Source organism: Pistacia vera, unplaced genomic scaffold (assembly GCF_008641045.1).
Source record: "Pistacia vera cultivar Batoury unplaced genomic scaffold, PisVer_v2 Contig227, whole genome shotgun sequence".
In the NCBI taxonomy this organism is placed as follows: domain Eukaryota; kingdom Viridiplantae; phylum Streptophyta; class Magnoliopsida; order Sapindales; family Anacardiaceae; genus Pistacia; species Pistacia vera.
Window position 1 is genome coordinate 1,135,128 of NW_022196032.1, and position 13,121 is coordinate 1,148,248.

Sequence of the window (13,121 nt, forward strand, 5' to 3'; positions counted from 1 at the left end):
AAGCAAGTCTGCTTGCTAAAGCTAATCAATAGTCCAATATATAACCTGTATTGTATTAGCTTTAAGTTCATTCGACCATTTAAAATATACACGCCATTTTTTGCTATCCTTACCACAACGGGATACCCAGAACTAAGAATTGTGAAGCAATTTTCATCTTATACTCAGTAATAAGAGCATTTACATTTAACAAGAACTTTGAGTCACTCTTCTTGTATCAGAGCTACGTATGAGAGCTTGAGAAGAACTACTACCACCAACATCTACACTTCTAAGCCTCTCTCTCGTAGATGTTGCACTTATAGGTTGCTCACTCTAACTTAACCCATTCAACTCCCCCTATAAGGGTTCTTCTTTAGGTGTTTCAAACTGCCACTGCATGCCACAACTTGGACAAACTACTTTTCCCTGAAACAAATTAAGTTAGCAGAATCATCTTCAAGAAATCTATTCATACAATACACAAGACACACAAAGGAATGTGTCAAGACTTGTACCCTTTTTTGAGAAAATTCTTTTTTAGGCAATAGTGATGAATTCGAGCCTGGCAACCTTCAGTTTGGCATACTTCTCCTTCTCAAATATATTTAAAACAAAGTATCAATGGAGCCAATAAACAATGATTCAGCAACTCAGCTTAAAACTATGACTAATGCATCAGTTTGATGTTTAAATCTTCAAGTTCTTTGGTAAATTGCAAGAACTAGGCATTACGTTTTATCTTTGATACTATGCATATCTTTAAATATATCTTAACCTCCAACTATCTATAAATATTGTCAGCACTCCCCCTCGAGATGATGCATATATATATCTCACATACCCATCTTGCAAAGTAGGGGTGGGCGGTTTTGGGTACTCACCCCTTTTTGAAGGAACCAGAATTGAATCGGTCGGTTCCTTTGATTTGGAACCGAAACTGTACTGTTCTGGTTCCAATTCCAAGTATCTTAAAAAATATCTATTACCCTACTATTTTTTAAAAATGATAAACAAACCCTTATAAATTACAATTACACCCCAACTGTTTTTCTAAAATGACAAATACACTACAAACTTTACAAAAATTACAACTATTCCAATATCCATTTCAACCTCCCAAAATTAAAATTACATAACACTTTAAAACTTTAAATAGCACAAGTACAACAACATAATAACATATCAAGTTTCATCCTCCCAAAATTAAAATTACATAACATTTTAAATAACACAATACAACAACAAGATAACATATAAAGTTTCATCCCCAAAATTTGCAATGGTAATAGCTTCTCATCAATTGCTTTCAGTGCTACAAAAAAAAAAAGAAAAAAGGAAGTCAATTAATCAATTAGTAATTTAGTATGTTAAAAAATTGAACTACATTAACTAAATGAAAATATAAGACATTGATATTAATAAGGTACCTAAAACATAAGTCTCTGTATCCACCAAGTAAATTTCAGAAGGAGTAAGTGTGGGTGCATATCTTAACCAATCTTGTGTACAAATTAACGCTTGTACAACACCCGAAGATAAAGAACTTTGAAATTGATCAAGTACACGACCCAATGTACTAAAAGCTGACTCGGAAGCAACTGTAGACATAGGAATTGCAAAGACATCTCTTGCCATATGCAAGAGAACCTTATACTTCCCTTTATTTGCTTTCCACCAATTAAAGATACTCAACTCACACTTCAAGGTTTCACGTTTCTCCTCAAGGTATTGCTCTAACTCTAGTTTGTTAACATCAAGTACCCCTACGTCCATCTCCTTCAAAAATGCGTCCTTGATGGGGTGATACTTAACAATAGCATTAGAAGCAACAACACAATCTAAAGATTGATTAGTTCCCATTGGTGGAAAGGAACTGGAAGCTTGATCTTGTTCTAGTTGAGGCAAGTCGGTCATAAAATCCAAATAGTCGTTATAATACATCTCTCAAGATTTTCATCATCATTTTAGCTTTTGCCAAGTCATTGACATAAATCTTTTTATAGCACTAGCTCACATATATCATTTTATACCGAGGATCTAATACCGTTGCAATCAACACCATCACATTGGCTTTGTCAAGACTCCCATAATACTTGTCAAACTTCTCTCTCATTTTCTTAGACATTCTCTGAAAGACAAGGATTAAAATTGTTCTCCCAATCATTCAAAGTAAAGATAATGGAAACTATCTCATCAAAATAATTGTTAGAAGTCACATATTTCGTCCTTGACATCCTTTTAGTAGCTTCGTAGAACGTTTCCAATAATTTGGCAAACACAATTGCTTTTTCCCAATCATCAGCTAAAAGAGTTTCATGTGACAAATCAATAGCAAAGTTGGGGTCCTCATCTTCCAACCTTTGGAAAGCTTTCCTCAATTTTATTGCGTTATCTAACATGAGATAAGTGGAGTTCCATCTAGTGGCCACATCTAGACACACACCACCTTTATAAGTTATTCTTTCCTCTTTCACACATCTTTCGAATTCTAAGGCTCTACCAGAAGAACTCCTCACATACTTAACCGAACTACAGATATGGCTAATACTATCATTTACCTCACTAAAACCATCCCTCACAATCAAATTCATAATATGAATAATGCATCTCATATGAAAATACTGACCATCCATAGTTAAGGCATTCTCATCTACACCAATCTATCCTTCAAGTAATTGATTGCCACATCATTAGCACTAGCATTATCCACCGTTAAAATTGATACATGATCTTCAATACCTCATTCAAGAATGCATTTCTCTATTACCCTATCCCTATGACTACTAATGGTCACAAAACTCAGAATCTTCTTATGTAACTCCCAATTCTCATCAATAAAGTAAACAATGAGGCATAGATAGCTACAGTTCTGAATGGAAGTCCATATATCAGTCATTAGAGCAATCCTAGACTTCAGAGATCTCAACTATTTTTTCAATGAAATCTTTTGACAATTGTAAATCTTCAAAGAATCTGTAGCCACTGTATAACGAGAAATATGCTTCCATAAAGATTGCAATGAACTTTCATATTTCCTAAAACCTGGCCGCTCCACCTTTGTAAATGGTTCTTCATCAACAATTATCATCTCAGCAAGCAATTGCCTAAAGACCTCTTGACTAAATCTCCAAGTAGTAACCGTACTATATTCCTTGTTATCTTCTTTGTTTGTGCTCCTAAAAGATGAGAGAACTGTCTGGCTTTTATCTACATTGAGGGGGTATTTCTTACAACTTGATAAATGCTTGCACATAAAGGAAGTTTTATTACTCACATTGTACGCTAACAACTTCTCACAATAGAAACACTCTGTCTATTCTACTTTGTTGGTTCTTTCATTATAAATCTTCTCAAAATGTTCCCACACTCTGGATTGCTTAGCCCGCCCATGCATATTTCCATTTGATATCGACTCTCCCATATTAGGTGTATCCTCAATGTCAATGTCAATGTTTTCTCTAATTGATGACATTGTTCCTGCAAACATTTAAGCAATCAACATAAAATGAAAATATGTATTTCTCATTTCCTATAAACTGTGAAGTAATATATAAAGGCTTTCATGAAACAAATTTGATACTAGAACAAATTTGAATGGCTAAACAAACACCAATGATCTAATGAAAACAAAACAAGATTTCATATAAAACAAAATGATAAATTAAGAAAATAAACTCAAGCTTCATCCAGGGTACATTAATAAAAAATTGTTGTAATATTTGTCATTGCTCTCACAAAGCAGAGATCTTTTTGCTTAAAGCAAGTTTTAAAAATTGATTTACGAAGCAATACATGCGAGAAGTGAGATTTAATTTAAAGAATTATGTAAGCACAAAGTTTTATCAGTGTACTAGACACATGCCATATTTGATTTGGAGAATTTAAAGGAACATTTAGAAACATAACTCAACAAAAGGAATATCCTCGGAAGCATTTGTATTAGAATGTATTTGTAACTCATAAAACTCCACCTTAAAAGGATAAAGAAGAGGAATTTGAAGATTTAGATTAAAAGACTTGAGTGTCTTTGAAAGCACAACAAGGATGTGTCAAAATGATTATTATCTAATAATCAAGAAACATAGGGAAAATGAAACAACAACTTCCTTAAGTAGTTAAAACAGAGCAAGCACCTGCATCATATTATTAATAACACGAATCAAAATGATGTTCAATCTCACATATTCAATGCAAAATTGAAGGCTTCTCTTGCTAAAAAAAATAATGATACAAATTACCATGTCAATGAAGGCATCTTTCAATTTAGAACCAAAATTATGATGAAAGAAATAAGAATTCCAATGTAAAACTCATTGATACAGCATTATAACAACAATATGACCCAAACTTATGCAGTGCAAAAACAAACTCTTACACCAAAAGTGCTTTTTTCCCTCAAAAGTGCTCCAAAACCGAGGAGGCCTCAAAAGTGCACACTCCATGTGCACCAGCTCTGTTTCTAAATTCCTACAAAAACCTATGCTATCCACCACATATACAAATATTGACCACATCATAACACCACAATCTTTCCATTCTTTGAATATTTCAACGAAGATCAGAGTTCGTCCTTCAATGCCTATTGCCTACTCACTCTTTTAACTTTACTTCAAAATGGATATACCAGTTCATGAGATAGCAAATCAAACTTTAAAAAATAAAAAATAAAAAAAATTGTCATGATTTGGAAATCAAAAAGACTAAAGACAAACTATAATATGCAAATATGCAGATAAAAATTCATGATGATTACGATAATTAGAACTAAAACAAATATTACTTGGGATGATTGAAAACATATGCAGTACCTCAAAATCAAACAAGGGAGGACCTGTTTCTGGAAGTAAAGATGCAGATAGAAATTCAAGTTCAAATTGAAAACCCCAAAGAACAAAAATTGGGGATTTTGAAAATACCTAATTGGAGATAATGAAAACAATCTTGCAAACGTGAGAATTGAGATAGTGAGATGGCGTTTGAAGATTCGAATTGGCAACCCCGGAGATTCAAGTTTGACGATTTGAACTAAGAGAGATGAGAGATTGACAGGTGCACTGGAGAATGGAGATTGTCGAATTTTTTTCCCCCCAAATCCCAATTTTTATTATATATTTATAGGACATACAAAATATCAAAAAACCCCCATAATTTTATATTATCTCAATTTAGTCCCAGTTCCCACTTCCGGTTCCTTTGATTAGAAACCGGAACCACACAGTGTCGGTTCCAACTTTTTGGAATCGAAATCGACCCTATTCGGTCGATCCGGGTAGGAATTGAAAACAAAACCCGGATACCTGTCAGTTCCGGTTCTGCCCTAAAATTTTGCCCACCCCTATTGCAAACTAAACCATGGAAAGATTTGCTACTGATACCCTTAGTGAAAATATCAGGCAACTGATTTTCAGATATCACATGAGAGAGATCCAAAATCCCACAATGAAGTTTCTCCTTAATGAAATGTGGATCAATTTCAATATGTTTTGTTCAATCATGTTGAACTAGATTGTGAGCAATACTTAATGGCCACCTTATTATCACAATATAAGAACATTTTTTTCTCATTTGATAATTGTAAATCTTGCAATAGTCTTTGAATCCACAAAAGTTCACAAACACTTTGAGCCATGGCTTCGCATTCAACATCTGCACTTGATCTTGCTATTACACTATGTTTTTTTTATTCTCCAAGTGACTTAGATTTCCACCAATAAATGTGCAAAACCCGATGTAGATCTCCTATCATCAGGCGATCCAGCCCAATCTACCTCTATATAGCACTTTATTTTTAGGTAACCATGTTTAGAAAACACTAGTCCTTTACCTGGAGCACACTTCAGGTATCTCAAAATATAAAATACATCATCTAAATGTGAATCCTGATGTTCATGAATAAATTGACTAACCACACTTACAACATAGGCTATATCTAGTGTAGTGTGAGAAAGATAAATCAACCTTTCAACCAATCTTTGATAGCGACCCACGTCAATCGATTTCCCAATGCCATTTTGTAATATGTGATTGGCCTCAATCAGAGAATCCGCTAGTTTACAACCCAACAAACCTGTATCCTTAAGGAGATCTAAGACATATTTTTGCTGAGAGATAACCATCCCCTTATCAAATCTGGCAACTTCAATCCCAAGAAAATATTGTAGCTTACCAAGATCTTTGATTTCAAATTCCTGAGCTAGATATCTTTTCACCTTTGCCATTTCATCTAAGTTATCCTGTGTCATTACTATATCATCAACATAAACAATGAGTATTGTGAGCTTACCATTATAGTGCTTGATAAATAAACATGGTCAGCATTACTTTGTTGATAACCAAAAGAAATCATGGCCTTATTGAACCTGTCAAACCATGCTCTAGGTGACTACTTCAAGCCATATAATGCCTTCTTCAAAAGGCAAACTTTTCCTTGAGTTTTCTCATTAGCAAAACCTGGAGGAGTTTCCATATAAACTTCCTATTCCAGATCTCCATACAAGAATGCATTCTTGACATCAAACTATTGTAGATCCTAACCAAGATTAGTTGCACATGACAGGAGAATTCTAATGGAGTTTATCTTTGCAACGTGAGCAAATGTCTCTTGGTAATCCACACCATAGGTTTGAGTGAACCCTTTTGCCATCAATCAACCTTTATATCTTTCAACAGGTCCATTTGCTTAGTGCTTTACAGTAAACACCCATCTGCACCCTACTAGTTTCTTTCCCAATGGAAGAGTAGCAAGCTCCCATGTTTCATTTTTTGTCAAGGCCCTCACCTCTTCAACCATGGCTTCTTTCCACTTTGGATCATTAATAGCTTCTTGCCAACCCTATGGAATAGAAACAGAAGACACGTGAGATAAAAAGGCTCTATAGGAAGGAGACTATAATTCATATATATGAAACAAAGTTAGAGATGGAATGTTTGGTACAAGTTCTAACATCTTTTATAACAGCAGTGGGAATATCAATATCATTTTTAAGAAGAGCAAAACTAGAAGTAGAACTAGAAATAGAGTTTGAAGGAGACTTACTATTATGTTCAATCAAGACTGCTTCACTAGGTAGAACACACTCAATGACTTTGTATGTTGCATTGCCTTTATATGAGTACCTCTTTAAATTAGGCCAATCTAATCTCCCAATTTTATTAAGATCAACCATCATTTTTCTCTTATTGCTTCTCACCTTCATCTACCTTATTTTCACTCTCCCCCTTACTAGGAATTGAACTAAAATCATGCATGGGTGCCAAGTTTTATGGTGTTACCTCTTCTACACTATTCTCCCCCTACAAAGGTGATTGAGATCGAGAAAATTAGGGTTCTAGTTTCGATATAACATAAACAGGGGACTGACTTAAAACTTTGACCCGTGGAGGATGATATAAGAATTTTTTTTTCTTTTTTTTTTTTAAGTTGATGAAATAACAAAAATTACTGCCTGTTTGGTAGGTTATTTGAAAAATTATTATTCTGAAAAATTATTTGAATATGATAGGAGATGATTAAATAGAATATAATATGATTCTAACAATGTGTTTGGTATAATATTTGAAAATTAAAAAAAAAAACCATAATAAAACTTTAAAAGTTAACAAAAACACCCCCAAATAATGAAGCCACCAACGACAACAAAAATCTGGCCGTCGTCAACAGCAATCTGGCAGGAAAAGGCAAGATCAGCACACGATCGGCCAAATCCAACCGGCCGTACATCGTTCCGACGTCGGCAGTGGTTAATGGTGGCTGGCAGTGGCTTGGGTGGGTAGGAGTGTTTTTGTTAATTTATAAACTTTTTATTTTGAAATGTAATTGTTTTTAGTTGAATAGAGTTGGGAAAATGTTATGATAGGATAGTAGAAAACAAGTCTCACCCACTTTTCATTTTCAATAGAAAAATCATATTTGATTTGAATTAATTATCTGAATAATGATTCAAATAAGTAAACAAAAACATATTCTATTTTTTAATCTAACTAGGCTAATAGAAAAGTGGTTAAAAAAACAAAAAACAAACAAACAAGAGTTATTGTTATGATATAATAATAAAAATTACATTATTGTTAATAAATCGTTAATAAGTTATTAAAATTTATATTATAAATTAATAAATATTATTAAATAATATAAATATATTTTTATTTTCAAAATTTTAAAGATACTGTTATTACTTTATCATATCTAAAAGGGTATAATGTTATTAAGTTTGAAAGAGGAATAAACAAAATCATAAGTTTTAGGTTATATTAACTTAAATTTATATGCAAATTTTCTGCTGTCAACTCATTATAATCCAATGGTTTACGAATTGATAAAATGATAAGAAAATAAGCGATTATAATCTTTAATTTTTTAATTCTTAATTTTTATGGATTGGGGTTCGGGTTCAGGTTTTATGTTCTGGCTTGGGCTCGGGTTTGGGTGGTGATAGGGTCTTGTCAGTTGGATATTAAGATCATTTTATTCCTATTCCATAAAACAGATTAACAAGCAAAACTGGCAGATGAAAGGGAGTTTTGCGTAATTTCCCGTACCTAAAGGGATTTTTCATGTTTGACGGGGGTTTAAAGTAATCATCCCTATAAAATAACTATATCTTCAATTTACTTTTTATTTTTATATCTATTTTAGATTACAATATATCTTTGATAGTAAATTTATGTTTCAATTTAAATCAAAATTTGAAATATTATAATCTGACAATATATTTGTTTAAAATCATTATATCATTTATCATATTATTTTAATTTGACATGTTTAAAAGAATATCTCACATAAGTACATTGTACATGAGGGGTGAACATGGATAGTGGATAGAATCGGAATTAGAATCGGAACCGGAACCTACTCGAAATCGACGCTGTGCGGGTAGGTTCTGGTTCTATTTTATTAGAACCGACACTGTTCAATTCCAATTTCGATTCCTATAGGTTTCAGAACCGGAACCGGAACTTGGAAAAATAACCTGAAGCAGGTACCCAACTTAGAACCTGTTTGTGTTTTGGTTTGGAGTAATGCTATGTATTCTAACCAATGTGTACTAATTCAAGTACTAACATTGAAAATCTGAATTTTTTTTTTTTTGGAAGGAATTTCAAATTTCCAATGTTAGTACTTAGATTAGTACACATTGGTTAGTGCACACAGTTTTATTCCTTGGTTTGATTGAGAAATATTATGTGAATTGTGATGAATTGATCGAAATCAAGTGTTGCCTAAAGATTAGAAGATTTATGAATCACATTAGACACAAATGAATGAATAATCAAAAGTTGAAAACTAATAAATGTAGGTTTTCTTAATTTGTTAGGGGTATATTTGTAAACTTTTAAGGTATTTTCATCATTTTTAAACTAAGAGGGGGGTAATTAATTTTTTATAGGGTACTCAGGTAAGAAACCGGAACTTGTATTTCTGCATTTCAGGTTCCGATTCTTTGAATTTAAAAACTAGAACCGACATGTTAAGGTTCTGGTTTCTATTTTTGGGAACCTACATTATATGGTTCTAGTTTCGATTCTCCCAAAAAATACAAAATATCCGGAACCACCCACCGCTATTGTACATGTACTATTATGAGTTTTCTTTTCAAAGTTGGGTGAGAGTTGTCAAAAACCAATGGGATTGGAATGACCCACAGTGATTAATGGTAGTGATTTGATTTATATTTAATATTTATTTCTATTGGGTCCGGTTATAATAACTTAAATTTATTTATTTAATTTGAGACTCTAGTATAAATTATAATCCAAAGATTTAAAAAGTATATTTAATTTGAGACTCTAGTATAAATTATAATCCAAAGATTTAAAAAGTTATGAAGTGACATATTAAGTAACTACATATAACTGCCCACTCACCAACTATTAAATTGCGCAAGATTATTGGTTGATTTTTTTTATTACTTTTTTAAGTAAAAAATTTAAGTTGATACCCATTTCTATTCAATTCAATGCCTTATAAAATATAAAAACTAATTCACAACTTACAACAGCTGATCTTTGAGACTTTACTGCCATCCACTTTTTGACATTTTTGAAGTTGCCCCACTCCCTATCACCAGAGCAGTAAGTATTTCCTTTTCTTTCTGAAATTTTCAATATTGAGTTCATCAATTTGACTTGTAAATAAATTAAAATATTTCAATAATTTTTGTTTTAAAGAATGTGGGAATAATTACATAGGCATAATTAGTGTTGATAATTTATTAGTTTTGTAGTATAGTTGATTATTTAAAGCTCATAAATGAACGAGAGAAAGTGTAGTTTAAATCTTACAAGGGAATAAATAACCTGATTCATATGTCAGTGCTCCTCAAGCTGGTGGTGGCATAGCAACATTTTCAGGCAGAACCCGCCAGGTTGTGGAGTTGAGGTGTAACAATCACAAATGGGTAAAACTCAGTCTTAAAAACCTGCTTGTAATGGGTGCCAATCATACGAGGTTTGCCAATTAAGTTGTAGCACTAATAGTATTATGTTTGGGACATTTAAACTTGCTTATAAGTTTCTAAACAGAATTTGTAACAGTAAAAAAATGTTATAGGTCTTCTTTAAAGTTGAGTCACAGAATGCCTACATGGTTCATTGAACTGAGAATTTCATGGAAACAAGAGCCAAACTACATCATAAACTCTTTACTTTTTCTGATAATGCTTTCCTTCTCTTCTTGAATGGAGGGAAAATCATCACACAAAATAAAAAATAGGCATGGCATGGCATGCGGCAAATATCGAAATATTTAGACAAGCTAACCATTAGCCCCAACTGTGGTGAATCAAATAATCACACCAATAGTGATACATAAAATGAAATAAAACGCTAAAAAATTATTATTTAACTTGGGTGAAGCAAATGATCACACCATACATAGTAAATTTAAACTGCTAATGAGATATTTTATATAGACAAACAAAAATATCTCTTAAATGTCAGATCCAATTCTTTACAATGATTCTGCAGACACAAGGCTTTTGACTGCTGCAAGAAGAGCCACAGCACAACGATCTGGACTTGAGAATTTCCTATACACTGCCTTTAATTTACTTTTTGATGCCAAAGAGTTTAATGTCATTAACACCTTTGCACAACCCCTGTAGATTAACAACTCAACTCAATAAAAACATATTGAAAAAGTGATGCTCAACGTGAAAATAACAAGAAAAATGCTAACCTTATCTGATCCTCAGAATAGCCTGTGTGGTGCTTTAGATTTTCACTCCAGAAAGGCCTCTTCTCAAGGGTGCATCGTGCAGCATAAACAGCTGATGCAGCAATTAACGATGGAGGATACAAAATGATGGTAGGATACTGCATCAAACCAAGTTCAGCTAGGAAAAATACCATGTTCTCCATCTGCATTGTTGATGAAAGTTTAATAAACTAATCTGGGTTTTCATCAGATTAAACATGGAAGAGCAAAATAATGACAAGTCCTGCATTTTACCTTCTTATCTGATGGAACAGAGGCCTTGATATATCGAACCAGGAAAACGTATGGTGTAGGAACAGTTAAATGCCATTCCAATTTCCCTAAGATTGCTTTCTCCATGACAAGAACCTGTTCTCTGAGATAAGCATTGTCTGATATGCAAACAAAGTCATTAACCTGAAAATTTTACAGAAATGAATGTCAGACAAATTGAAAGTAGAAAATGTAAAAAAATCCCAATAAAGGAAGGATACAATACTACCTCAGGTGCCCAAATCTCTTCATACTTGCAGGCAATGAGCATTGAGCTGATGCCAACTAACTGAAGTTCCCTCCTTGGCACATCCTCTTTCGAAAGGAATCGATCGACAATGTTTAAGGTAAGATAGAGGGTTTCTGGCATTAGCTGGAATTTTCGATGAACTTCTGTCAACCAATCCACCAATATTGATCTCATTTTTTCATTAATTTCTGGTTGTGCATCCATGTAGTCGTGTACTCGACCCTCATCCTACATCAAAAAAGCTCACATTAATATCTGATCGACAGATACCGAGAAAGATATCGAGATTAAGTGATCATTACTTCTGCGAGTTTGTAGTATTTGTAAATATCATCAACATATTCAACCACTGCCAATTCATTATCAATATCAGCTGCATCAATGTCCGGGATCAAATCCTTCGGCTTATCGGTGAGTCCAGAGGCAGCCTGTAGTATAGATCATATTCAGCAAAAGAACAAGAACACAAAGCAAAATGAACAAATAGAATCACAGTAACTATAAAAGATCACCTTGCTTCGAGCTGTCAAGACCGACGAAAAGGCCTTTCCATCCTTCCTTGAAGACCCTTCTTCTCTTGATACCTTTCTACTAACATGTTTAGTCTCCTGATCACTTTCATCAGAGCTTATCACTATCACTGTCTCAGGTTTTGGCTTGTCAATAGCTTTCCTTTGATCCGCCACCGCTTTTCCGGCTACAACGCCTTTCTTTAATGCAACTCCATTTGCAGCAAGTGCAGCATTGACAACTTCACTGACTTGTTTCTGCCCATTAAGAGTAGCAATTATGAGTATGAAATTATGAATTAACAAAATTAAGGGCGAAAAAGAGAGTTTTTACCTTTCCTTGTGGGGCTCGTTCGGTTACTAAATTTCCAATATCTTGAAGAACCCTCCTGCTCCTTCCATCTCCTAATGCATTCTTCTGCTTCACTTCCCCTAAATGATTTCCAAGAAATTCAATTTCCAAAAATCTTTGTTACAAAACGAATGAACAAAAAAATCACCCAGAAAACTAATTAAAAAAATTCCAACCAAAATTTTGCAAGATCCAAAGAAAGAACAGTATAAACAATCCCAAATTAACATTTTTTCGCAAACCCAGTTGCGAAAACCATAAACACAAAAGATGATAAAGCTGGAACGGAATTTAGTTAAAGGTTCAGTGAAGAAAATGGTACCTTTAAGTTGATGTTGAGGAAGAATAACTTTTGAAGCGATGTCCATGTCTGGTTCTTCTTGAAATGGGGCAAAGGCTCCTCCAATGCTTGCGAACAAAGAAGAAATAAAGTTTTGGAGACGGCTAGTACGCGTCTTTCCTTCTCCTTCTGCGTTTATGGTCGCCACCCTCTCTATTTCTTTCAAAGTTATTTGCTTTTCGGCAAATTCTTTCTCACTTTCTTGTTTTTGTGCGTTCTGT

At 33.5% G+C, this 13,121-nt stretch overlaps 2 protein-coding genes across 2 annotated transcripts; both read right to left on the reverse strand.

Moving 5' to 3' along the window:
* Positions 1–1,055: 1,055 nt before the first annotated feature.
* On the reverse strand, positions 1,056–5,044 carry LOC116131002 (zinc finger BED domain-containing protein RICESLEEPER 1-like). Its single transcript, XM_031416668.1, has 3 exons — positions 4,899–5,044; positions 1,410–3,459; positions 1,056–1,294 (listed from the first exon to the last, which is right to left on the reverse strand). The coding sequence occupies exons 2-3, from the start codon at positions 1,921–1,923 to the stop codon at positions 1,131–1,133; spliced, it is 678 nt and encodes a 225-aa protein (XP_031272528.1). The 5' UTR covers positions 1,924–3,459; positions 4,899–5,044; the 3' UTR covers positions 1,056–1,130.
* Positions 5,045–10,570: 5,526 nt separating this feature from the next.
* LOC116130998 (G2/mitotic-specific cyclin S13-7-like) lies at positions 10,571–13,121 on the reverse strand. The gene is made up of 8 exons (XM_031416665.1): positions 12,883–13,121; positions 12,543–12,640; positions 12,212–12,466; positions 12,002–12,127; positions 11,679–11,927; positions 11,432–11,593; positions 11,159–11,340; positions 10,571–11,078 (listed from the first exon to the last, which is right to left on the reverse strand). The coding sequence occupies exons 1-8, from the start codon at positions 12,926–12,928 to the stop codon at positions 10,931–10,933; spliced, it is 1,266 nt and encodes a 421-aa protein (XP_031272525.1). The 5' UTR covers positions 12,929–13,121; the 3' UTR covers positions 10,571–10,930.

What these genes read in the sequence shown, in the direction of transcription:
- LOC116131002 (XM_031416668.1), bottom strand. Translation starts at nt 1,923, where the DNA reads ATGTATTATAACGACTATTTGGATTTTATGACCGACTTGCCTCAACTA. An exon ending in TACAGAGACTTATGTTTTAG is followed by an intron (nt 1,295 to 1,409) that starts GTACCTTATTAA and finishes TTTTTTTTGTAG; the next exon opens with CACTGAAAGCAATTGATGAG.
- LOC116130998 (XM_031416665.1), bottom strand. Translation starts at nt 12,928, where the DNA reads ATGGACATCGCTTCAAAAGTTATTCTTCCTCAACATCAACTTAAAG. An exon ending in AATACTACAAACTCGCAGAA is followed by an intron (nt 11,928 to 12,001) that starts GTAATGATCACT and finishes TTTTTGATGTAG; the next exon opens with GATGAGGGTCGAGTACACGA. An exon ending in CTGTTCCATCAGATAAGAAG is followed by an intron (nt 11,341 to 11,431) that starts GTAAAATGCAGG and finishes TCAACAATGCAG; the next exon opens with ATGGAGAACATGGTATTTTT.